General features: G+C 42.1%; 2 protein-coding genes across 5 annotated transcripts in view; one reads left to right on the top strand and one right to left on the bottom strand.

Annotated features, from left to right (window-relative positions):
* Positions 1 to 26,019, top strand: part of Samd13 (sterile alpha motif domain containing 13) — a 42,749-nt gene that overhangs the window by 3,619 nt on the left and 13,111 nt on the right. For 2 of the 3 annotated variants that reach the window (XM_052731172.1, XM_052731173.1), the window contains exon 2: positions 20,116 to 20,227. In XM_052731172.1, coding sequence (XP_052587132.1) covers positions 20,120 to 20,227 — 108 coding nt within the window. In that variant the 5' untranslated portion in view covers positions 20,116 to 20,119. Of the gene's footprint in view, positions 1 to 1,314; positions 1,401 to 20,115; positions 20,228 to 26,019 lie in introns of all 3 variants that reach the window. The other variant, XM_052731171.1, reaches the window with a different exon arrangement.
* LOC128105861 (uricase) overlaps positions 5,198 to 26,019 on the bottom strand; it is a 143,457-nt gene continuing 122,635 nt past the window's right edge. For both annotated transcript variants that reach the window (XR_008216520.1, XR_008216521.1), the window contains exons 8-9: positions 8,354 to 8,517; positions 5,198 to 7,009 (exon numbers count right to left, since the gene is read on the bottom strand). The gene's annotated coding sequence lies outside the window, so the exon portion shown is untranslated. The remainder of the gene's footprint in view (positions 7,010 to 8,353; positions 8,518 to 26,019) is intronic.

Genomic DNA, 26,019 nt, shown 5'->3' with positions numbered 1-26,019 from the left:
TAGCGTGCTGTGGTAGAGTGCCGCCGTGAGTTGTTTTGTTTTGTTTCTGGGATGCTTAGAAAATGGTGAATGTCTAATAGTTTCCAACTGAAGTGCCGTTCTTCTTGTGGCTGGAACAGCAGCACTCCCTATCTACTCTGACTGTGTGGATGTATGCTAATATCTATATGTATATTAAATGTTGGGTTTCTTCAGCAGGGATCTTAGAGACTTAGCAACTGCAGGTTGTGTGTGTGTGTGTGTGTGTGTGTGTGTGTGTGTGTGTGTGTGTGTGTGTGTCGGGAGCGGAGATTATCCCACGCTGGCAATGTTGTTTGTTAATCATCTGCTTCTGGAAGAATGATAATATCTTGTGAATATACTGAAGGATGTACTTGCCATGTCACAGTAATCCCTGGAGAAGGAGTGCCAGAGTCTAAAGTGACTAGAGAGGAAGTGTGTTTAATTTATGGCTTCAGCTGAATACGAAGAAACTCCAGACAGACCAGGCTTTTTGTTTTGATTTTCTTTTCTTTAAAGCAGGACCCTGCCCCCAATTTTGTTAATTGTATATTAGTTGTGGAGGGTTTTTATTTTTTACATGTTCCTCATCTGATAAACATAAAGACAGTCATACATGTTACTGTATATCTCAAATGTTTTGATTTTACATAAATCTGATGAGCTGCCTCCCCTCCCCCACCTCAAACACACACCACCTTCACCCTTTCTGTGCTAAGCTATCTGGTTAGTGTGTGTGGGTGGGTGTGGGTGTGAGCTTTCTGCTTTAAGTCAGCGTGGCCGTCTCCCAGAGTTTTGCTGAGCATAGATGAGGTAGGGGAACACTTTCTGACAAAAGCTTTAAGTCCCTTCTGCATTTCTTCGAAAGCTAGAAGCAGGGGGTGGGGGTGAACAAAAACAAACAAAAAGCAATAAAAGAAAAAAGGAAAAAGAGAGACACAGCCCAGAGTAGGAAGGGGCCGGAAAGAGAGGCTTGTTTTCTCTACTTTGAGTAGGAGTTACAGTGTCTTCAGGGAGCAAGGTGGCCAAGGAAGCCCTGCCAGGCAGGTCACCCTCCTGGTTTGGAAGGAGGCTTCGGTTTCCTTTGCACGTTCTTACTGCCAGGGTAGGCAGTTCGCTGCAAAAGAAAGCACTCTAGCCCATCATCCAGTCCTTCAGGTTGATCCTCTCTCTCCAATCACTGGGGACTAGAGATTTAACAAACGTGCGTGAACTGGTGTGAAGCTGTGAACGGGACCATGTGTTTCCAGTTGAGAATATGTATTCTCTCACTTTCTAAGAATTAAACCCAAGCTTTTCTCCCTTATTGATTAGTTGCGGAAGTAAAGGAACCCTGCAAGCCTTCCCATGCTCTCTGTTGACATGGACAACAAGAGAAATGGCCGTGTCGGGGTCAAAAAGTAAGTGAAGCCGGCTTCTGAGTTCTGCTTCTGCCGACAACACAGGGACCTGGTTTCTGTTTTGATTCTTCTTAGCTACTGAAGTACAGCATTGGAGGGGGGGGGTGGGTTCCGTTCATCGCAGTGGCCACCAGCTACCTGTCCGACCTTCCCCCTTAACTCCAGTTTGTAGTCCAGCTCTATGACAAGTGGTAACTTTAGGAATCAAGACCTGTGTGGAAGGCTGATGGTATCAGGCTATGAATCAAAGAGGCTTGGGAAATTTAGCCCTACATTGTCATATAAGACAAAAAACTGAGCAAGCAGATCCCCAAGTTCATAGGCTGCTAGGGTAGGAGCAGAGAGTAGAGTTTGAGATTTTGTGTTTGCTTTAACAACGTCACCTCTAACTCCAAAGCTGAGACTGGTAGTTGGCTTTAGTTAGATATAAGGTTAACTTCTCTGCCTGGTTTTTCATTTTTTCCTTGAAGGTAAAATATTTCGGTGCATATGGAGGGGGTCTCTTTGGATATCTCTTCCCACATGTGACACTCCCAATTATGTTTGCTGTCTGAGGGTTATGTGCTGGAGTCTTCTTGATAGGAACATACGAGGGGATTGTGCGGCTTAGCATTTCTGGAACATAGGAAAAAACTAAGTTGCAGGGTATCTGTGAGTCATTATACTCATTGAGGAATTATGTTGAAACTGTAACCATCTTGGTTACAAGGAGGACGAAACTTCCAGGAGGGTGTCCACCAAGTCCTTCCTGCCCTTTTGTTTAGCAGGTTGGCCATAAAAGCCATGATGGGTGAGCAAGGAGGCATGTGCTGTAGATTTATTAGTAGAATATCTATTTCCCTTCACAGAAACATTACATTAAAATTAACTTAATAAAAATCTCTTTTTTAAAAAAAATTCCAGAAACTGCTGGGTCGTGGTGGTGGTGGTGGTAGTGGTGGTGGTGGTAGTGGTGGTGGTGGTGGTGGTGGTGGTGGTGGTGGTGGTGGTGGTGGTGCACACCTTTAATCCCAGCACTCAGGAAGCAGAGGCAGGTGGATCTCTGTGAGTTTGAGGCCAGCCTGGTCTGCAGAGCAAGCTCCAGGACAGGCTCCAAAACTACACAGAGAAATCCCATCTTGAAAAAACAAAAAACACAGCAAACAAAAAATTCCAGAAACCAGTGCATTCCTGCAGTACTGCCATCTTTCCCTTTACAGTTGAGGGAGACAGAAGTAGACGGACAATGGAGGCATGTTTTCTTATGGATGGACATGTGAGAGCTGAGCTAGTATGAGCTGGGACTGGAATATTCTCTACTGTCTTGTCCAGAAGGGTAGCCAATAGCTCTGTGTGGCTGCTAACTACTGGCAATATGACTAGTGTACCTGATGAAACTAACTTTTCATTCACATTTATTTCAGTCAATTTAAGGATGACCGTTGTTGTCAGACCTAGAAGTAAAGGCCTGTAAAGCCACTGTTCGGGAGGCTGAGGCAGGTTCAAGGCCCAACATGAGTTCTAGAGTTCAAGGCCAGCTTGAGCAACTTAGTTTGGCCCTGTCTCAAAAACAGAAGGGAAAAGAATGTGGAGGTAGCCCAGTGGTAGAGTACTCACTTAGCAAGAATGGAGCCCTGGATTTAATCCCCAACAGTAACAAAAAACTGTGTTGAAATACAATGCACATATATAACAAATTGCCTGTGCTAAAGAGATAAATTTTGGTCAGTTTTAGCATTTTTATACCCATAAAGCCACTGTTCCGACTGAGATAATGAGCAGACCTCTCATCCACTTCCTCACAGTCCTTAGTGGTCTCCCCTTTCCATATGTTTCCTGCGTCGTCCGTGTCCCCAGACAACCATGGGTAAGATGTCAGTCATAAACTGTTTGACTTTGCATAAGTGAGTATATGTTATACATGTATAATATGCATATAAAACACATACTTATGCCGGGCGATGATAGCGCATGCCTTTAATCCCAGCACTTGGGAGGCAGAGGCAGGCGTATCTTTGTGAGTTCAAGGCCAGCCTGGTCTACAGAGCAAGATCCAGGAAAGGCGCAAAGCTACACAGAGAAACCCTGTCTCAAAAAAAAAAAAAATTACATACTTACATAGACTGGTATCTCAGCATAGTCTGTAATTTTTGCATATCACTGTATTACTGGTTCATTACCTTCTTCTGATTCAAGGTCTCACTGGCACCATTGATTGCTGGAACTTGTTGGGTAAACCAGGTTGGTCTTGAGCCCACAGAAATCTGCCTGCCTCTACCAGCCTCTTCCTCACAAGTGCTGGGATTAAAGGCATGTGCTACCATACCCAGCTTGGTTGATTGCTTTTTACTACAGGGTATTATTTTATTATATAGGCACACAGCTACTTACCCAACTACATGGTGACAGAGAATGGAGTTGTTTCCATTTTTGTAGGTATTATCCAAATGAAGTTGCTTTGATTGTTCATGTTTAGGTCTTTATGTGAGCAGGTGCTTTATTGCATTGTGTAAGCACTTAGGAAGGAATTAAAGTGCTTAGCTATATGATAGGTATATGTTAAACTCTGTTACGAACCTTTCCCAAATGCCTTACTATCAACAGTGCATATTTCAGCTGTCTTCTTTCCTCATGAAATCTCTAACCTATTAGAGATAGTGGTGAGGGTGTCATTTCCATTTCCCTAATGCCTTTTGATGATAGCTTTCTTCTCTGATGCTGCTTTGATATCCATGTATCATCTTGGGTGCACTGTTGTTCAAATCTTTCACCTCAGTTTTTATTGGCTTTTCATATTTGTTGTGTAGAATTTTTATGTATCAAGAATACATATTTTATTGGGTTAGTATTTTTTTCATATTTGCCATAGGATTTCTATGTATTATAAACACAACAAGTTCTTTATTATGACTTGTTCTTGGCTTGTTTTGTTGTTCTTTCTTTAAAGTCTTTGAAATTGAAGAAGGTTTTTAATCTTGCTGTAGTCCCACTTATTTTTTTCTTTTATGGATAGTGCTTTGGGTGTCATATGTAAGAATTCATAGACCAAAGTCTTGGCAACTTTCTTCTAAGAGTTTGATAATTTTAGGTTTATGTACTTAGAACTATGATGTTTAATTTAGTAGGGGTTTTTAAAAACGATTTATTTTACTGTTATGTGTATATATGTGAGTCTCTGTATGGGTATGTGAGCATCCTTGCAGGTGCCTATGGAGGCCAAAAGAAATTGTAGGAGCCCCTGGAGCTGGAGTTATAGTCTGTTGAGAGTTGCTCATTGTGGGTGCTGGGAACCAAACCTAGGTCCTCTGTAAGAGCAGGAAGTACTCTTAACCACTGAGCCATCTCTAAAGCCTCTCAAATTAGTTTTTATGTGGAATGTGAGATAAACAAAGTATTTGTGTGTGTGTGTGTGTGTGTGTGTGTGTGTGTGTGTGTGTGTGTGTGTGTGTGAGATGGTATTAGCCAAATTTTCTAGCACCATTTGTTCAAATGTTTCTGCAACTTTTTTTTGACAAATAATTGATTCTATGTGTTGGTCTATTACTAGACTATTCTGTTTCACTGATTGTTTACATATATGTGTACCAAAATAACGCTGCATTGATAATTGGAGCTTTGATAACTATGGCCTCATGTTAGGTAGTGTTAACTAACTTTGTTCTTAGTTTCCATAGTAGTTTTGATTCTTTAGATTTCCTTATGATTTTAGAATCAGCTATCTCTCCTGAAGAGAGAGAGGGGGGAGGGAGGGAGGGAGGGAGGGAGGGAGGGAGGAAAGAAGGAAGGAAGGAAGGAAGGAAGGAAGGAAGGAAGGAAGGAAGGAAGGAAGGAAGGAAGGAAGGAAGGAAGGACGGACGGACCTGGTGATATTTCCATTGGCAAACCTAATGACATTTGAATTAGCATTTGTATGAGTTGGTTGGGAAGAAGGGACACAGTGAGGACAGTGTGTCTCCTCGTTTACCTGGTCCTTAATGTCTCTTCACAGTGTGTCTGGATTTCTGAATGTTGCTCTTAAACACTTTCACTTGGTGTGTCTGTTGATATTTCTTGTTTTTTATGCTATGATGGTTTGAATTTCCAGTGATTTGTTATTACTGTATAGAGCTAGAGTTGATTCTGTACATGGTCTTATTTTCTACAACTTCATTAGACTTACTTCTAATCACTTCTTTAGGAGAGTCCACAATATTTTAAAATCTGGACTATCATTCTTTGTCCTTAAATATGGTTTTACTTATTTTCTTCGATTTTGATGTTGTTTGTTTGTATTTCCTTCCATTTTGTTAAGTACATTCTCTGGCAGAACACTGAAAACTGTGATACAAGCAGACATCCTTGTTTTATTCTTTCCTTTGTCTCTCACCCTTTTTATCCCATGTGCAGGTGTCCTTTTATCCTTTCACCTGCTCTTAAGATTTTTTTAATTTGTGTTCTGCTTTGATTATGAGGCTTGATGTGACATTATGCTTCTTGTACTTGGGCTATGTTTTGTTTTTTAGATCTGTGAGTCTAGTTTTCATCACATTTGAAAAGATATTTAGCCATTATTATTCCAAAACATGACCCTTTTCCGTTTGTGTATGTGTTTGACTACTTGATATTTTCCCAAAATTCCCTGATGCTCTGTTCATTTTTAAGTGTTTTTCTCTGTTTCATTCTGAATAGCTCCTGTTGCTGCATATTTAATTTTACTTAATCTTGTCTCTTAAAATTCTAATCTCTTGTTTAAAATATCCATGTATATTTTTATTTCAGAAAAAAATACTCATCATCTCTAAAAGTTAACCTTGGAGGTAGGTGTGTGTGTGTGTGTGTGTGTGTGTTCGTGTTCCATGTCTTAACATATTTAATCTTTTCTCTAGCTTTCTGATATGCAGATTATAGACATAAAACTTTAATCATTTGAATTAATTTCTCAATTTTAAGTGGCTGATGTTTGATAATTTTTGATTGGATGGTAGGCAGTGTGAATTTTACTCTTTTCAGTGCTGGATTTTTCTTATATTTCTATAATTGCTTGATGTAGGTTCCTGGGTGCTATTTTCTTAGAAACTGTCTATCCTTTCAAGTCTCTCTTTTAAGTTTTATGAGCCAGGCTCATAAAACCAAAGCTGCACTGATCTAGGGCTGTTTCCTGGCCTTTTACTGAAGCAAGACTCTCCTTTTTACTATTCCAGTGCTCCTGCATTATGAGATTTTCCTTTCTGACAGGTGAAAAAGGCACTATTCTTGCCCATGCATGATGTCTGATGATTTTTTTCCCCTCTAGTACTTCTGGGTAATTTTTTTGCCCCAGCCTCAGAAAGTTCTACGAAGATGCTGATGAGAATTCTGCTGAACACTCCAGGGACACCCTTTTGAGTTGGTCTCTACATGTCTCCTCCTAACTGTCCCGAGTGCATGCTGAAGACCTTCTCCAGGACCTACCTTTTTTTTTTCCTTCTTTCAGGGTCCTGATCCTTTAGTGACTATGACCAATGTTTTGAGTGCCATATTATTTTATATATTTTTGTCTGCTTGTTCAGTTGTCTTATGAGAGTAGAAGAGTGAGCTTGGCCTCCATTATTCCACTTGACTGGAAGTAGGCATTCCATTCAGTCTCAAGCCACATGGCCACAAATGGCTGTCTGTAACAGTAGAGAAGGAAGAGCCGGGTTATCATGTAGACTCTCTAAAGTCATGAAGCATTAAGTCTTTTGAATGTGGCTGTGCACTATAAGATGTTTAGTAGCATCTGCAGCCTCTGCTATTGGGTCTCCATTATGCCTAATCTACATCATGGCAATCAAGCATGCCTCTGGACACTGTAAGAAGTTTCTTAATGCATAAAATCATCCCTTACTGGAAACTGCCAGCTTTTCTAAGCAAACCTGTCATGAGGATTATGTAATGCTGTAACTTCTAGGCATCATGACTCATTTACATTTCGTGTACTGGTCCTTTCTGCTTAAAACTGTAAAAGGACCATAAATACTAAAAATATTTCAATCTGGAGAATTCTTTGCCTTCCTTCTTTTGCTTCTTGCTGTACATATTATAGAAGAAAGAAGAAAAGAGGAATAATAAAGCAAATGTTATAAAATAGTAACAAATTGGGGAATTTAGGTGAAAGATATAAGAGATATTTGCACTATTCTTCAGTTTTAAGTCTGAAACTACTTTTTAAAAAACACGTTGTGAGAATGGAGAAAGTCAGAAGAAAAGATGTGTCTCCCTTTAGGAAAAAGCAGCACTCTCAACCCAGATTAGGAAACCGGAGGCCAGCAAGCCCGACACTGAACATTGCGCCTGAGACTCTGAATCAAACCGTATGTTCAGAACACTTGGATTTCACCTTGATTTTACTTCTTGGCTATCAGAAGAATAACACCCACTTAATTTATCCCTGCTCTGAGTCTCTTGACAATAAAGGAAAGATTGAAGTTGCAAGGATCAAAAGAAAGTATGTGTGTAATGAATTATTCAGTGAATTGCAACGATAGTCATTATGTTCCAAGTCAGAAAGCATCACAGCACCTACTGTGAGTCATGCCTACCTACTGTGAGTCATGCCTACCTACTGTGAGTGAGTCATCCCTACCTACTGTGAGTCATGCCTACCTACTGTGAGTCATGCCTACCTACTGTGAGTGAGTCATGCCTACCTACTGTGAGTGAGTCATGCCTACCTACTGTGAGTCATGCCTACCTACTGTGAGTCATGCCTACCTACTGTGGGTCATGCCTACCTACTGTGGGTCATGCCTACCTACTGTGAGTCATGCCTACCTACTGTGAGTCATGCCTACCTACTGTGAGTCATGCCTACCTACTATGAGTCATGCCTTGTGCTGTCCTCACAAATATTGTTTCATCTAATTATTACAGCCTTTGATATTTAAATATATTGCAACATTTAACATGACTAACTAAGTCCAGAAAAGTACCTGTGGAATAGTTTCTGTTTGAAAATCACATGGAAAGTGGCAAACCTGAGATCTGAACTCAGCTATTTGAAATCCAAGATTCTCATTTTCCTTCCAGCAGGTTCTGAGCTGCAACAGCCCTTTACTCAATCCCATATGCTGGCGTGAGTCTGGTTGCAGACATGTTGGAGCATACTTGTTTCAAAGTTCAACTGGGTTCTTTGTCGTGGCTATAAGAGAATAAAAGGAGGATTAAAACTTCAATTTCAGCCGGGCGGTGGTGGCACACGCCTTTAATCCCAGCACTTGGGAGGCAGAGGCAGGCGGATCTTTGTGAGTTTGAGGCCAGCCTGGTCTAGAGAGCGAGATCCAGGAAAGGCGCAAAGCTGCACAGAGAAACCCTGTCTCGAAAAACCTAAAAAAAAAAAAAAAAAAAAAACCTTCAATTTCAGGTCTGCTTTTTCATTTGCATTGACCTAAAAGGGAAAGGATACATACTAAAACATGTTCTTGATATTTCTAAGACATTTTCATTAAGCTTATTCAGTATTCGCTATGTGTGGGACTATTTCATGTAAGGACATTTTCATATAATGCCTTGACAATTTTCAACAAACACCGTAGAGGAGTTCTCTTCCTTGCTTGCTTCTTTCATTAATTCCTACTAAAAACTCCCAAACTTGAGCCACAAAGCTCTTACATATCTAATATGGATCCTTGTTAAGATTTTGGTTATTTTGTATCTGCATCGATTAGATGTTGGCAAGACAACCACGAAAGCTTAGATTCCACCTGAACTATTTCTGAAGGGCAAGAGGAAATGGCCTTTTATGTTCGTGATCTTCAACAGTAAAAACTCATGCCCATATGATAAGCAAACAGAAAAAAAAATAGCCCAAACGGGAGCACTCATTCCACAGAAGGTGATATTTACATCGCCATTTAGCATGGAAAGAGGTAGTCAGTACAGGTTGTGACCAAGAAAAATGCAAATCAAGTCACAGCCACAAACCCATTCACTTGGCAAATGTTTAAAAATATGAAAATACCAGTCATGATAAAGAGGATCTCTAAGATGGTAGTACTCCAGAATGTTGATGTCTTTGGAAAACAGTTTATCATTATTTTATAGCAAATATTGTATATCTCAGCAATTCCATATATATATATATATATATATATATATATATATATATTATATCTCAGCAAATACATATATATGTAAATTGTTGTCGTGTAGTAATAAATTTTGAGCCACTTAAGTAATTTAAAATTTTTCTAGAGGACATTTGTGAAACAGATGAAACAAATTTCAGTAATATATTTTATTTAACTATGTTATCAACATAACATTATTGAAATATTTTTTCATTCTTGTCATATATTTTATAAACCTATTATGGAGTTTCCATTTTTGTGTATCTCAAGTTGAACACAAATTTTCCTTGTTAGGTCTGCACTTGGATTTCATATAATTTACAGATGGAAAAAGTGTAATCACATACCCAGCCAACTCCAAAAACACTGATCTGCTGTCACCCTTTTCACTAGGCTGTGGGCTTCCAATGTTTATCAAGTGTCTGTCTCATCGTAGACCAGTTAAAATTGATTAATTGATAATTGGAATTAAACATTGACTGGAGATATCCTGAAGGGGAGATTTAATTGCTACTTTAAAAACAAGTGAGTAGGGCCCTTAATGTCTGGTAGAGAACAGAGAAGAGGATTTGAGTGACATAAGTAAAAACGTCGGCTTGGGGAAGTCGAGGCTGTTGTCCATTTGAGTTTCAGGACAAATCAAGGCTGTTTGAATCAAATCTCTGGAGGCTAAGCTAAAAGAACTCAGAATAGACAGAAAGCTGGCGAGTTATGTGCTTCCCAGCACCCTCAGCACTTGGGTATGCTGCAGCTAAACACACTCAACCCTTATTTATCTGAATATTTTTAAGTTAAAACCAGCCTGTCAACCTTTGAACCATTCTTTCCTTTCCTGGGTCAGGCTCTCGCCGGATCTCTGCTTGTTGATATGATGGGAGAGAGAGAGGGAAATGGAGAGGAAGCTCTATCTCGTGTAGTTGCTTAGTTCTTAGGTTTCTCATAAGCAAAGAGATCAATATTAATTTATTAGAATCAGAGTTAAGTTACTTTTAGCTAAAGGCTATTTTAAAACATGGGCAAGGAGTAGGGTAATTTGATTTAAAAATAAGTCATAAAAATAAAGTCAGTACAAAATTAGAGTACATTTCTGAGTACAAAAATAAGTAATGTTTAGAAATAGTTTCATGAAAAGAGCAGTGTGACAGATATATTGCCATAATCACTAGGCAGGATCAAAAGTACCTTTTCTCTCCTAAATTGAAGGAAATATGTAATGGTTTAAAAAAATGTGAAATTCATATGGATTATATTTTTCCCAGTGTCCTTGGCCAGCCTTTCATTTGTGTGCCAAATACTTGAGGAAGAGGGGTTTATTGGGCTCATGTATCCCAGAGGTTTTAGTCACAGTCACCTGTCTGTGTGATCTCTGTGAGGTAAGACAGAGCATCATGGTGGTGATGAGCATGCCCAGTGGCAAAATCTGTCAACTTATGGTGGCTAAGTAGAGATAGGAAGGGTGCAGGGCAAGATTTAACTTTCTGTGACATCCCCTCAGTGACCAGCTTCTGACTAGGCTCCACCCCTTAATGCAGCCACCGGCCAGCAATGCCATCAAATTATGGATCCATGAGCGGATGGTTTCAGTGGTGAAGTAAAAGCTCCAGGAGTCAGTCACCTTTGCATGCCTCAGCACACAAACCTCTGGGGACCAGTGTGCATCACTTCAAATCAGAGCACTCCACCTCTGGTCCCCAGAGGCGCACAGTCGTCCTGGAATCTAAGATGCACCTAGTCAAATGTCAGGAAGACCCTTATTCTTAGCAGTTTCAACACAGTGCAGAAGTTTAAGTCCAAGCTTTCCTCTGAGACTTGATGCCGCCTTTACTTGTGAGCCCTGTGAATATAACTTAAAACTACATACTTACAATATACAGTGACCCAGGAAACAGTCCTAGTTTAAAAGCGAGGTATCGAGAGACTAGAGATGAATGAAACCAAAGTAAAACCAAAGCCTGGAGGGCAAATGTCAAGTCTATAGCTTGTTCAGGATGCAAGTTCCAAAGAGCTTGGGCAGCCCTGCCCCGTGCTCCGGCCAGTACAGGCCACACGGCCCATCCCTTGAGCTTGTACCACTCGCTACCACGGCTCTTCTTGGCAAATATTCAGGTGTACTAGAGACATTCATCAACTTCTTGGGGTGTCCTTGTATCTTCAGATTTACTCCCATAGCTTCATGTCTTTCCCTCTCTGGAGCTGTCCACAGGGAGTCCATTCCTGCTACGCATGTCCTGCTCTCCAGAAGGCTCTATGATTCTACAATATTTCTTTCTACATGCCTGCCAAACCAATAAGGCATGTTGACACGAGAGTTGGCCTCCTGCTCAAGAAGCAGCTAGGTCTCTTGGACTGTGGTTGCTATGGCTTTTGTATCTCAGGAAACTGTTCACTACATAGACTGATGCAAATAGGATGTCCTAGAGTTACTGTTTCTCAAAGAAAAGTCTGTCGGATGAATTTACATTTTGTACCAGTGAACATGCTTTTTCACAAAGTGTCCTCAAGGCTTCTTTCTTATTGCCCAGGACAAAGTACTTGGTTTCTTTTTAGTGACTAATCTCTAACAACTACAATTTCTTTGGTCCCAACACTGAGCACACACTTTTTCTGGGCAATCTGCAAGTATTTCAAATCCATCCACTCTGCTTTTGCTCCCAGTTTTCACTGTGGCCCTTACTAGTAAATCATAGCCTGGCAACAGCATTGATGCTAAGTAGCTATAAAATGCCCTCCCCTGGATTAATTAGTCTACTGCATTTAAACTCAGCCTTCCATAGAGTCTCAAGGCACAGACAAGATACAGACAAATTTTTTTGCCAGACAATAACCTGAAGGCCTCTAATCCAATTCCACTATAGTCCTCATCCTGTGACCTTATGAACCCAACATTTACTGTCTGAAATTTTCTCAGATCTGAGAAAATTTTCTGATGTTTCTGATTGTCCATTAAACTCTTCTTAGAGCATTCTAGGATCCCTCCAGCCTTTACCTCCATGTGTTTTCAAGTTCTTTCCACAAACCAATCCCCAATTTTTCTAATCTAAATAGTCAAGTAAAGTTGTATTGACAGTGCCATTTCCTGGTGCTGGTTTTCTTTATCAAACACCAGACACAAGAACATCAGATTTCCCTGGCTTGCATTGTTCGTCACCCCATTGCCATGTTGAAGAAGGGATTATAACACACCTAAGGGAATATCAAGTGTACATTAAGTCTTGAAAGATTAGTGTATTAGTATGAATTTACCAGAGGAACACTCTGTATGTGTGTGTGTGTGTGTGTGTGTGTGTGTGTGTGTGTGTGTGTGTGTATGAATGAATGATTGTCACTGGGAACACCCTCACCAACATTCCCAGAAGTGTGCAAATTGACAGTGAAGATTAGCCATCATAGCCTTTCTGCTCTGTCTGACGAGACCCCAGAATCTGTAAATCATAAACACCATAAGATATACATGAGCTAGATTCTGAGAAAGATTCTACTATTTTTTCATTCAATAACTATATTTATGATATTCATTAAATACATTAATTGTATTGATTTATTACATTCATGATATTGTGTCCTGATACTACTTTGTAGGGCTTTTCCACTTAGGAAATCATTGCTTTATATTCCTTTCTTCTCAATCTTGAGATAACGTCTAATCTTTCTATCTCTATGCATTTGTATATTCTATATATTTCATGTAATATAATTCTATAGTATTTGTCCTTTTTTGGAATGTAAAAACATTTTATGTATAACTGCAAGAGAGATAATACACAGATAGCTTGAACATAAAAACAGGTTATAATTCAAAAGTCCAAGGCTATTTGAAACTGGAAAATACTTTCTCTGTAGAAAATAGTAAAAATGATAACATTTCCCAATAAGCCCTTTTAAGCCAAATGATAGCTGAATTATATATATAAATATTGATTAGATTCTGGGATACAGAAGAAACCTATCTTCATCTGTTCAGAGAGCTATGTTTTACTTAAGTTGTATAAGTGAGATTCCTATTCATCTTCCCCTTCACTGTTTGATTTACAACAGACATTTTTCTATAGGCTAATCCATAGTCTAAAAAGATTTTAGCCTCCCCTCCTGAAAGTACAGCCAGCATTTTCTTTCATCAGCTTGATACGGTACATATTCTTATCCTAATAGTGAAATGTTTCACTAAAGTTTGCCCAGTGATTGGGCAAAACCAAAACTTATTATAAGCCACAGTCATGCTAGGGTCCCCCCTGCTAAGTAGCCTCCCTGGATCTGTGGATTGCAGTCTTATTGTCCTTTTCTTTATATCTAGTATCCATTTGTGAGTGAGTACATACCATGTTTGTCCTTCTGAGTCTGGGTTACCTCACTCACAATGATATTTTCTAGTTCCATCCATTTGCCTGCAAATTTCATGATGTCATTGTTTTTCTCTGCTGAGTAGTACTCCATTGTATATATGTACTCATTTTTTTTAATCCATTCTTCACTTGACAGGCATTTAGGTTATTTCCAGGTTCTGGCTTTTACGAATAATGCTGCTATGAATATAGTTGAGCTTGTATCTTTGTGGTATGATTGAGTGTTCCTTGGGTATATGCCCAAGAGTGGTATGGCTGGGTCTTGAGGTAGATCAATTCCCAAATGGGACCTCTTAAAATTGAGAAGCTTTTGTAGGGCAAAAGACACAGTCAATAAGACAGACAGCCTACAGAATGGGAAAAGGTTTTCACCAACCCCACATCTGGCAGAGGGCTGATCTCCAAAATATATAAAGAACTCAAGAAACTAGACATCAAAATACCAAACAATCCAATTAAAAAATGGGCTGCAGAGCTAAACAGAGAATTCTCAAAAGAATCTCACATGGCCGAAAGACATTTAAGGAAATGCTCAACATCCTTAGTCATCAGGGAAATGCAAATCAAAATGACTCTGAGATACCACCTTACATCTGTCTGTAGCTAGAGTTTTCCTGCCTGGCTCACAGTCAGGACAAATCTCTCTCACCTGCCAGTCCCACAGCCGCTCAGACCCAACCAAGTAAACACAGAGCCTTATATTGCTTACAAACTGTATGGCCGTACCAGGCTTCTTGCTAACTGTTCTTATATCTTAAATTAATCCATTTCTATAAATCTATACCTTGCCACATGGCTCGTGGCTTACCAGCATCTTCATATGCTGTTTGTCATGGCGGCGGCTGGCAGTGTCTCTGACTCAGCCTTCCACTTCCCAGAATTATTCTCCTCCTTGTCCCACCTATACTTCCTCCTGCCTGACTACTGACCAATCAGTGTTTTATTTACTAACCAATCAGAGCAACACATTTGCCATACAGAACATCCCACAGCACTGTCAGAATGGCTATGATCAAAAACACTAATGACAGTCTATGTTGGAGAGGATGCAGAGCAAGGGGAACATTCCTCCACTGTTGGTGGGAGTGCAAACTTGTACAACCACTGTGGAAATCAGTATGGTGGTTTCTCAGAAAATTGAGATTCTACAATTTTTACCATCCTCCATGGAAAGAGAAGTGGAGGCCTTTTCTGCCAGCACTTAAAATTATGATGTATTGTCTGCTTTATGTAGTAGGCAGCACATTAGTCTTGTAAAGTTATGATTGTGCCAATATGAAAAAGCTCATAATAACTTCTCAGTAAATTTGCATGTGTCTGCCAGCTTTTCACTTAGTGTATATCTATCATGATTAGTTTATCTTTATCTCTTTTTCTCTCTCTCTTTTTTTTTTTTTTGAGACATGGTTTCTCTGAGCAGCCATGGCTGTCCTGAAACTTACGCTGTAGACCAGACTGGCCTCAAACTCAGAGATCTGCCTGTTTCTGCCTCCTGAGTGCTAGGATTAAAGGCATGCACCACCACCGCCTGGCTCTTTATCACTTCTTAAAAGTGAGTTATTTCATTAAGGGAGAAGTGTTTTCTAGTGTGAATTATTCACTGATGATATAGTTTTTATTGGTACATGATGTTTCTAACCATATGCCCATGGCTAAAAAGGAAACACTGACTTGATAAAGTAAGAAAATTGAAGACAAGTTCTGCCCCTTACTTTCTTGATAATATTTTGAATAAAGCATAATATGCATACACATTTTTGAAGACATCATGCCTATAAAATACTCATAAATGTACCAAGTTCGTATGCATTTTCAAAGAAAGGCTCCACTGTGATATTCAATAATAAGTATTAAAGGGACCGTAACACACTTCTGTCTCTTGTCTCATTTCATCAATGCAAAACTAGGGCCACAATGGAGCCACCATCTCAGAAGTGTCTTGAATATGCCATTTAAATTTCTTCTGGAATCTGATGTGTGCTTGTGATTATATATGAAGAGACTGGTCCATTTATAATGGATTAAAGTTGAATATCTCAGTTTGGCAACAAAAAGGTCTTTGAAGCAGACGTAGTACTTTCCTAGCAAACAAATAGCCATGTAAATTCACCCTCCAAATGTACCCATAGTCAGTGAGTGTTTGGTCTTAAGTCTTGCGTCTCCATAGCCTTTTAATGTTACATTGAACTGTGCAGTGCTGTCCTTGAAACTGTTGCTGATGTCACAGGCAGGGCCTGGCAAACTCATCCCTCTTGGAGACCTAGCTTAGAAGCTGAGAATTTGGAGTAACAAATGCCTTTGAAAATTACCAGTCTTCCAACTGCTCAAGTCAGACAGTTGCATACACCCTAATTAGCACTTTGCTTACCCGTCGATTCCAGTATTACTTGGCTATTTCTGTTTCCCTCACATGATTGACACCTCCGCTGGGGCAGAAACTGGGTGTCCTCTGTCCTTTATCCGTGCATCTAGTGCACTGCTGAGAAGACCATAACTGCCAATCAATAGTTGTATGAATGGTAAGTATAGTGGGAAGAACGTAGGTTTGCATTAAAGAATATCTGGGATGAGTATTATTTGGGGTGAGTTCCTTCCCTGTTCTGAGCTTTGGTTTCCTAAAAGTGGGTGAAAGTTTTCAGTTCAGATGGGGTGGAAGACTGATGTTTTGTGATCTATGAAAAGTGTATCATACTCTGATTTGTAGACCATCTCATCCAATGAGCCTTTGTGTATCCTCCCAAACCTGTGATAGATGCTGGCAAACAACAGCAATGAGGTTAAGCAGGTCTTTCTTCCTAGGATATGAATAGTCCTGTTTTGTTATACTTTTCTAAATTATCCCTGTCTTTTTGCCTATCAGACTTAAACTGGACAGATTGTTAATGTATACTGATTGGTTACTAACCCCATTTATCCTGGTTGGACTCGCTCACCTATGCCCACAAGAAAGTGACAGTTTCTCATTTTGCCCCAATACTTGTGGCACACCACCAGCAGTTTTACCAACCTTTTTTGTACAGCATTTCAAATAGTCAAAGGCATTTCGGAATCATGGAAGTTTTGATGTTACAGCAACCCAATAGGAATCCAGAAAGCCTCCCATACCACAATCAAATACCCATTCTTTATGAAGACTGGTGACTCACTGAAGTCACCTACAGGACGTGTGAACTCAGGTTTTTTCCAGGCACTTCAAAGTCTGTTCAGTGGGACTCTGCTTACTGCTAGAAGTGAGGCCATTAGAAAGCCTGATAGATCTGTCAGAATAGCAAACGCCTGCAGAAACAGTCTTCAACCCATCATAACCAAGGGAGCCTTGAGCAGGTTTCTTGGTGTCAGCTTGTCATTGTTTATTTTACAAGATGACGGAAAATCTCAGGACATGGATCATTACCCCCCATCAGCATTGATATAAAAATGTATAATTAGTGCTGTGAAAATGAGTTTCTTCTTTCAGCACATAGCACTTGTTAAGTGGTAGGAAGTTGTGTATACAAAAACACACAGGCTGTTGTGGTTGTTTTGTTTTGTGTTTTGTCAACTTGATACAAGCTAGAGTTATATGAGAAGAGGGAAAAGCAATTGAGATTAGTCCATCTGAGGCAACAATTGAGACAAGTCCATGGGCATTTCCTTGATTAGTGATTGATCTCAGAGGGCCCAGCCCATTGTGAGTGTCACTACCCTTAGGCAGATGGTCCCAGTCTCTAAAAAAAAAAAGAAAAAAAAACCCTAAACAAGCCACGAGGAGCAAGCTAGTAGTAATCAGCACTCCCAGGCTGCTCTGCTTTGGGTCCTGCCCTGACTTCCTTTCATGATGGACTGTGGTGTAGAAGTATAAGCCAAATAAATGCTTTCCTCTTATGTTGCTTTTGGTCATGGTGTGTTTTCACAGCTATGGATGATCTAAGACATAGGCACACACTGCTTCCAGACTCAGGTTAAACTCAGGAAGGAAACTCTTCTCACTAGTAGGCATTGGCTCTAAATGTTTGTAAATTAAGCACCACTGAGAAATGACCAATTGCATGTCCATTGGTTAGCTACCTGCTCCCTTTTCTGTAAGAATAGAATTTAATAAAAGGCAAAATGTGGGTCCCCTGGCCATGAGACCAGGACCCATCCCAGGTACAGAAACTGGCTCTTTAGAGCCATTGTTCGCTGTGGTAAGATTACTTACTCAACAGTGATGCTGGGGGAGGGGCTTGGTCCGGCCCCAGCTTCCTATGCCAGACTGTGTTGACTACTCAAGGGAAGCCTTACCCTATGAGAAGGGGATGGGGGTGGGGAGGGGGGAGGGAGGGGAGGGAGAAGGGGAAGGAGGGGGAACAGGGGTTGGTATGTAAAACAAAAAGTTAAAATAAAGATCTACCAAAAAAAAAAGAATAGAATTTGAGTGGCTTGCTTGTTTGGTTGGTTTGTTGTAGTTGTTGTTCATAATTAAGTGTTTAGGTTCTTTCTTTGAATGAAACATTATGTCTAGACTCTGGCCTTTTAGATGTGTGAAGACCTACTGGGCTTTCTCAAACTCTAGGCATTTCGTTATAACAACAGCAAGGATCTTTTCAGCTTGCCAAGCCTAATTTCAGAACCCCATTCTTCTAACCACGCTGGGAGTTCCAGACCCATTAAATCTTCTCATGACAAAGCCCAGGTGCTCTGTCTCAGTGAAGGTACCACCATCGCTCAGTTTTGTGGCTTGTCTACCCGTTCATTCTCTCTGTTTAGTCTACCACTGAGCCTGGCTGATCCTGTCCATTGAGTATTTAGTCCATGGTCCTCTCTTTTTTATAGCTACTACTCTGGTCTGAGTCCTTTCTTTTACATAGTCACTACTATAGTCTGAGATCACGATTTCTGCAGACATGACTAAAGTAAATTTCTCATTCACATCCTTTCTCCTATTCTCATTCCTCTTCCATACTCTTCAAAAATGTGGCTCTGACTAGGTCACCCCCCTCCTATAAGGCCATTTACCAACTTCCCATTTCTCTTAGCAAAAGTATGGACCCCTCAGTGTCGCCTCCAGGACTGTCATGGCTCCTTGGCTGGCTACATCCCTACCACAGAGCATGGAATAATCATCACCTGACCTCTTTATGTATTGACTTTGGATGGCCTTTTAGATCTTGCTTCAGACAAAGCTTCCTAGGCCTGACCTGTCACAGCACAGTGTTTGCATCCTTCCTGGCTGTCCGTGTGATATGCAGCTTCTCTCTACAGTATGTATTGATCAGTGTTCACACTAAAACATGGAGGGGGTGCACAGAAGGCTTGCTGTGGCTTTTGCTCTCAAATGTATTTCTAGTTGGAGAGGGAAGGCTTTTGTCCTGAAGGACTTCCATTAAACTCATGGGAATTTGCCACAGGAACAGGAAGTCTTTGAAGGATTTAATCAGAGGAACAATGCAGTCAAATGGACCTTCTGGGAACTATGTTGGATTAGGTATACACATACTCCTGAAGTGACTATGAAATGAGGTAGAGTCCCAGAAACTGCGGGCGTAGCTTTTCTTTCCCACTGTACTTCTACCCCGCCTCTCTAAACCCAGTGAGAAGGGTTACTCGAGCCTCTCACACATCCTGATTTTCATCTGCTTAATCACTGTGATTCATTTTGAACAATGTTCACTGACTTCCTTGAGCACATGCGTGACACTTGGAATAATACAGTGAGAACCGGCCCAAGTTCACATGTGGGTCTTTGCCCCACATCTCTTTAACCCGGTAGGGAAGGAATGGTAATTTGAATGGACTATTGGGTCTCGAAGCAGATTATAATTTCAGTACTTCCTAGTGGTCCCAGGAAGTGCCTTAAAGCAGAGGCAACCCTTGAATTGGTAGGAGTGGTAAGGATTCATCAGGTAGGGAGAGTATCATAAGGGGTTGGGACAGAATGCAACAGAAAGACATGATCTATTGAGAAATGGCGTTTTCTCTGAATTTGGTGACATGTGTTAGAGTCACACTATAAAGTGAAATATTCATACCAAAATTGCAGTAGGAATATTAAGCCCACCAAAAATGACTGGACAACTCTAAATGTCTCTGGCTTAAAAAAAAAGGTATTTGTGGGAATCATTTTCATTAAAGGTCAAATACTTTACTAAGAAAGCATTGGCTATGCCAGTATGAGTAATGATCACAAGAAACTAAGACACAGAAGAAACATCATGAGTCCTTCTGTGGGTAGACTGGGATAGGCCCCGAGGGAAGTGAGCACCAGGCTCCTAGTGAGCCAGCTCAGACCAGCCCTGGGAGGCAAGGCAGTGAGTCTGTCCATACCTGAGTAGGTGCCATACTCTGACAGCTTGGATTTGTATTTTGCAGTTCCATGGAAAATGGAAGGCCTCCCGATCCTGCAGACTGGGCTGTGATGGACGTCGTCAATTATTTCCGAACAGCAGGATTTGAGGAGCAAGCCAGTGCTTTTCAGGAACAGGTAACTCAGCCTGGAGAAACACAGGATGACAGGTCCCTCCCTCCTCACACTGAGAAGGGAGTGAAGAGGGAGACCAGAGAGCAGTGAGGGGGCAGAGAGGCACCTAGACAGTGAGGAGGAGCAGCAGGAGAGTGGCAGCTGCTGGGTCCTCCTCCAAGAGGAAAGCCAGAGGCTGGAGCACAGCTGCAGACAGGCAGCCTAAGCCCGTTTCCATCTGAGCCCTCTGAGGGACTGACTGGTCATGCTCACGGGTGGAAGGAATCAGTCCTGTCTTCACTGCAGACACGGGAGGAAGCAGGCGAGAGAGGGAGACAGACTCTGGAGAGACACACAGCGCTCTCCACCACAGCTGTCCCCAGTTCCCAAGGGACTGCTCAGACCCAGTGATTTGTTTTGCAGTTGCTCATCAAGGTGGAGCCTAGGGTAGAGTCAAGTTCAGGTGCATGCATGTGTGTGTGTGTGTGTGTGTATACACATGTGCACATGTGTAGGGGGGCAAGTTACTGGAGTTCTTTGAGTCTTTGTTTCATGTCTTTAACATGAGTTTGTCCATACCTGATTGACAGGAATGTTGCTCTGACAAGTTAAAAGAAAAATATATAAATTGTTGCCCCCTCTTTGACAGAGTGTTGATGTTAAAAAACTGTTAATTTCTTTCTCTTGGGCCCAGGGATTGACATTAGAGACAGGGAAGAGCAGGTGTCTCTTCCCTGGGTGATTTATGGTTGTCAAGTAGGCTGAGCCAGCACTACAGGAAGGGCCCTGCGGGAGACAGATGTGGGAGAACTTGGTGGTCCACCCATCGGAACACAAAGCTCCCATGCCCCTTGCAGCAGAGGCTGTAGTTTTCTAGGTATTAACTCCATTGTCTCAAAATCTAATTGAGAGAATTAGAAACTGAAGAGTCTGTCTGGCTATCCATTCTACATCCCTTCACCAGAGCTTGTTAGTGCAGCACAAACTCAGATGAGTGACTTTTAAATGCCACCTTTGTCTGTCTCTTCAAGCAATATTTCCTTCTAACCTGATTCCTTATGCATATGTCATTTTTCGCTAGTTTGGAAAATTTGCCAAAATAGAAGCTTAAATGACTTTACACCCACTAGAAGAATTAAAATTAGAAAGAGAGCTGGTGCCAAATGTGCATGTGTAGCAAAACAGGATGCTCCTGCATTGCTGGTGAGAGTGGAAAATAAACACATCTACCAAGATCCAGCAGTTTTGCTCCTGGGTATTTACCAAAGGAAAATGGAAGCATGTCTATAAGAAGATTTGTATAAAATTGTTGTTAGCAGCTTTTTCCATAGTTAGCAAAAACTGTATACAAAATGAGCATACAAACTGAGATACATACATAACGGAATACCACCCAGTAATGAAAACAAATGAATTCCCTATATGTACAATAGTTTAGATGTGTCTCAATAACATTATACTGAATGAGAGAAGCATTCCACAACAAGGTTCATTCCAGATAGGTCCATGTTAGAATTTCAGACTGCTAAAAGAGATCCATAGTCAAATTAAAAAAAAAAAAAATCAGTGCTTGGGTGTGAATAGGTAGAGGTGAGGGATGATTTGTGAAGGAATATAAGGGAATCTTCTGGTGATGTCAACATTCTGTATGTAGAATTATAGGCAGCATGTGAGTGTGTGTGTGGGTGTGGGTGTGTGTATCTTAAGGGTTAGTATATTGGTTACTTTTATGTTGCTATGATACAACACAATGACCAAGACAACTTATGAAAGAAAGAATTTACTTGGGCTATGGTTCCAAAGGGATAAGAGTCCATCGTGGTAAATAAGCATGGTAGCATGTGACAGGCATGCGGCAGGAACAGGAAGCTGATAGCTCATATCTTGAACCACACACACAAAGCAGAGAGAGCAAAAAGGAAGTAGGAAGAGACTGTAAGCTTGCAACGCCTGTCCACAGTGTTGTACTTCCTCCAAGAAGGCCACATTTCCTAACCCTCCCCAAATAGCACCACAAACCAGGGATCAAGTGTTTAAATACCTGAGCCTCTGGGAGACATTCTCATTCAAACCACTACAGTTAGGACTAGAAGAAAATATATCACTGTATCCTGGCCAGGCAATGGACGGTAGGTGTCTGCATTAGTCACTGTATCCTGACCACACAATGGACGGTAGGTGTCTGCACTCGTCACTGTATCCTGACCACACAATGGACGGTAGGTGTCTGCACTCGTCACTGTATCCTGACCACACAGTGGACGGTAGGTGTCTGCACTCGTCACTGTATCCTGACCACACAATGGACGGTAGGTGTCTGCACTCGTCACTGTATCCTGACCACACAATGGACGGTAGGTGTCTGCACTCGTCACTGTATCCTGACCACACAATGGACGGTAGGTGTCTGCACTCGTCACTGTATCCTGACCACACAGTGGACGGTAGGTGTCTGCACTCGTCACTGTATCCTGACCACACAGTGGACGGTAGGTGTCTGCACTCGTCACTGTATCCTGACCACACAGTGGACGGTAGGTGTCTGCACTCGTCACTGTATCCTGACCACACAGTGGACGGTAGGTGTCTGCACTCGTCACTGTATCCTGACCACACAGTGGACTGTAGGTGTCTGCACTCGTCACTGTATCCTGACCACACAATGGACGGTAGGTGTCTGCACTCGTCACTGTATCCTGACCACACAATGGATGGTAGGTGTCTGCACTCGTCACTGTATCCTGACCACACAGTGGACTGTAGGTGTCTGCACTCGTCACTGTATCCTGACCACACAGTGGACGGTAGGTGTCTGCACTCATCACTGTATCCTGACCACACAGTGGACGGTAGGTGTCTGCACTCGTCACTGTATCCTGACCACACAGTGGACGGTAGGTGTCTGCACTCGTCACTGTATCCTGACCACACAGTGGACGGTAGGTGTCTGCACTCGTCACTGTATCCTGACCACACAGTGGACGGTAGGTGTCTGCACTCGTCACTGTATCCTGACCACACAGTGGACGGTAGGTGTCTGCACTCGTCACTGTATCCTGACCACACAGTGGACGGTAGGTGTCTGCACTCGTCACTGTATCCTGACCACACAATGGACGGTAGGTGTCTGCACTCGTCACTGTATCCTGACCACACAATGGACGGTAGGTGTCTGCACTCGTCACTGTATCCTGACCACACAATGGACGGTAGGTGTCTGCACTCGTCACTGTATCCTGACCACACAGTGGACTGTAGGTGTCTGCACTCGTCACTGTATCCTGACCACACAGTGGACGGTAGGTGTCTGCACTCATCACTGTATCCTGACCACACAGTGGACGGTAGGTGTCTGCACTCGTCACTGTATCCTGACCACACAGTGGACGGTAGGTGTCTGCACTCGTCACTGTATCCTGACCACACAGTGGACGGTAGGTGTCTGCACTCGTCACTGTATCCTGACCACACAGTGGACGGTAGGTGTCTGCACTCGTCACTGTATCCTGACCACACAGTGGACTGTAGGTGTCTGCACTCGTCACTGTATCCTGACCACACAGTGGACTGTAGGTGTCTGCACTCGTCACTGTATCCTGACCACACAGTGGACGGTAGGTGTCTGCACTCATCACTGTATCCTGACCACACAGTGGACGGTAGGTGTCTGCACTCGTCACTGTATCCTGACCACACAGTGGACGGTAGGTGTCTGCACTCGTCACTGTATCCTGACCACACAGTGGACTGTAGGTGTCTGCACTCGTCACTGTATCCTGACCACACAATGGACTGTAGGTGTCTGCACTCGTCACTGTATCCTGACCACACAGTGGACGGTAGGTGTCTGCACTCGTCACTGTATCCTGACCAGACAGTGGACGGTAGGTGTCGTCACTCGTCACTGTATCCTGACCACACAGTGGACTGTAGGTGTCTGCACTCGTCACTGTATCCTGACCACACAATGGACGGTAGGTGTCTGCACTCGTCACTGTATCCTGACCACACAATGGACTGTAGGTGTCTGCACTAGTCACTGTATCCTGACCAGACAATGGACGGTAGGTGTCTGCACTCGTCACTGTATCCTGACCACACAATGGACGGTAGGTGTCTGCACTCGTCACTGTATCCTGACCAGACAATGGACGGTAGGTGTCTGCACTCGTCACTGTATCCTGACCACACAGTGGACGGTAGGTGTCTGCACTCGTCACTGTATCCTGACCACACAATGGATGGTAGGTGTCTGCACTCGTCACTGTATCCTGACCACACAATGGACGGTAGGTGTCTGCACTCGTCACTGTATCCTGACCACACAATGGACTGTAGGTGTCTGCACTCGTCACTGTATCCTGACCACACAATGGACTGTAGGTGTCTGCACTCGTCACTGTATCCTGACCACACAATGGATGGTAGGTGTCTGCATTAGTCACTGACTCCACTAGCCTGTGCAAATTATTCATATTTTATGTTACATGGCCTATAAATTTTATAATAGAAGAAAAAACTATAAGAATACTGAACAGTGACATAAAACTGAAGTATTTGGGGGGGGAATATATTTAATGTAGTAAGTTTAGAAAATTTTAATTGTAGAATTTAAGAGGTAGGATATCGGCATTCACAAAGTTATTTTCCTCATTCCTCATGTCTGAAATTTTTTTTTTTTTTTTTTTTTTTTTTTTTTTTTTGGTTTTTCGAGACAGGGTTTCTCTGTGTAGCTTTGCACTTTTCCTGGAACTCACTTGGTAGCCCAGGCTGGCCTCGAACTCACAGATATCCGCCTGGCTCTGCCTCCCGAGTGCTGGGATTAAAGGCGTGCGCCACCACCGCCCGGCCTGAAAATTTTTATATTAAAATTCTAGTGGAAAATAACAGCTTGGGTTGGGAAGTAGGAGCTAATCATCTGGAACATATTTTATTTTGTTTGTTAATGGCATAATGTCCATTTGTGTCATTGAAATTGAGTAGCTCTCTTGTAAAATTAAATTTAAGTAATATTGTGAAAGGTTCACAAAAATGAGCTCAGATAAAAGGTCTCCTGGCCAGGTTCCCAGATGCCCAGAAACCTTTCCAGATTGCGTTTTTGCTCAGACTCCTACCAGACACTCCATTCGAGGAGACAGATGCTCCCTGGCCTTATGGATTCTGTACGCAGCCTTGCAGATGAGATTGGCCATCACAGAGCTTGGCCGGGCAGTGGCATTTTCTCTCAGGGATGACCTCATTTTGGCACTGGGGACACGGAGATGTCAATTGGAACATTTCATTGAGAAAGCCCTCACAACATCACAGTGTCTAGTCTTTCAACTGTGGAGCTTCATAAATGAATTCCCAGAAGATGGAGCAAGTCCCGAAACTCAAGCTCCTTCATTCATGGGAGGATAGCTCAGTGGGTAAGGAGAGGCCCTTGAATTAATCTCAGGAGGGGACTCAGTTCTTTCTCCTTCTCTGACATCTTCATTCCCATTGAAGGAATTACAGGGTGCCACTGGATAGGCCAAGATGGTATGCCATGTCATTGGATGATATATTCATGGGGACTGAGGCAAATCCTCTAATATATTTACCTGCATTTTCCTCCCACATCTCACCTCCAGCATCTCCCTGGCAGTTACCCCCAAGTCAACACTCACTAGTGACGTCCTGATGTGAAAACTGAAGGTCATGTCCAGCCCAAAGCTATGTCTTTTTCAGGTACACTGTTAGGTCAGAGCAGCCAAAAAACCCTAATAGGACAGCTTTCCAGTCTCCTCGGGGCCAGGTTTGCCGTGCGGTTTGGCAGAAGCAGTGTAAAGACTGAG

The sequence above is a fragment of the Peromyscus californicus genome, unplaced genomic scaffold, assembly GCF_007827085.1.
Source record: "Peromyscus californicus insignis strain IS unplaced genomic scaffold, ASM782708v3 Scaffold_9__1_contigs__length_137607984, whole genome shotgun sequence".
NCBI classification, from domain to species: Eukaryota; Metazoa; Chordata; class Mammalia; order Rodentia; family Cricetidae; genus Peromyscus; species Peromyscus californicus.
This window is presented reverse-complemented; position numbering and strand designations above follow the sequence as displayed.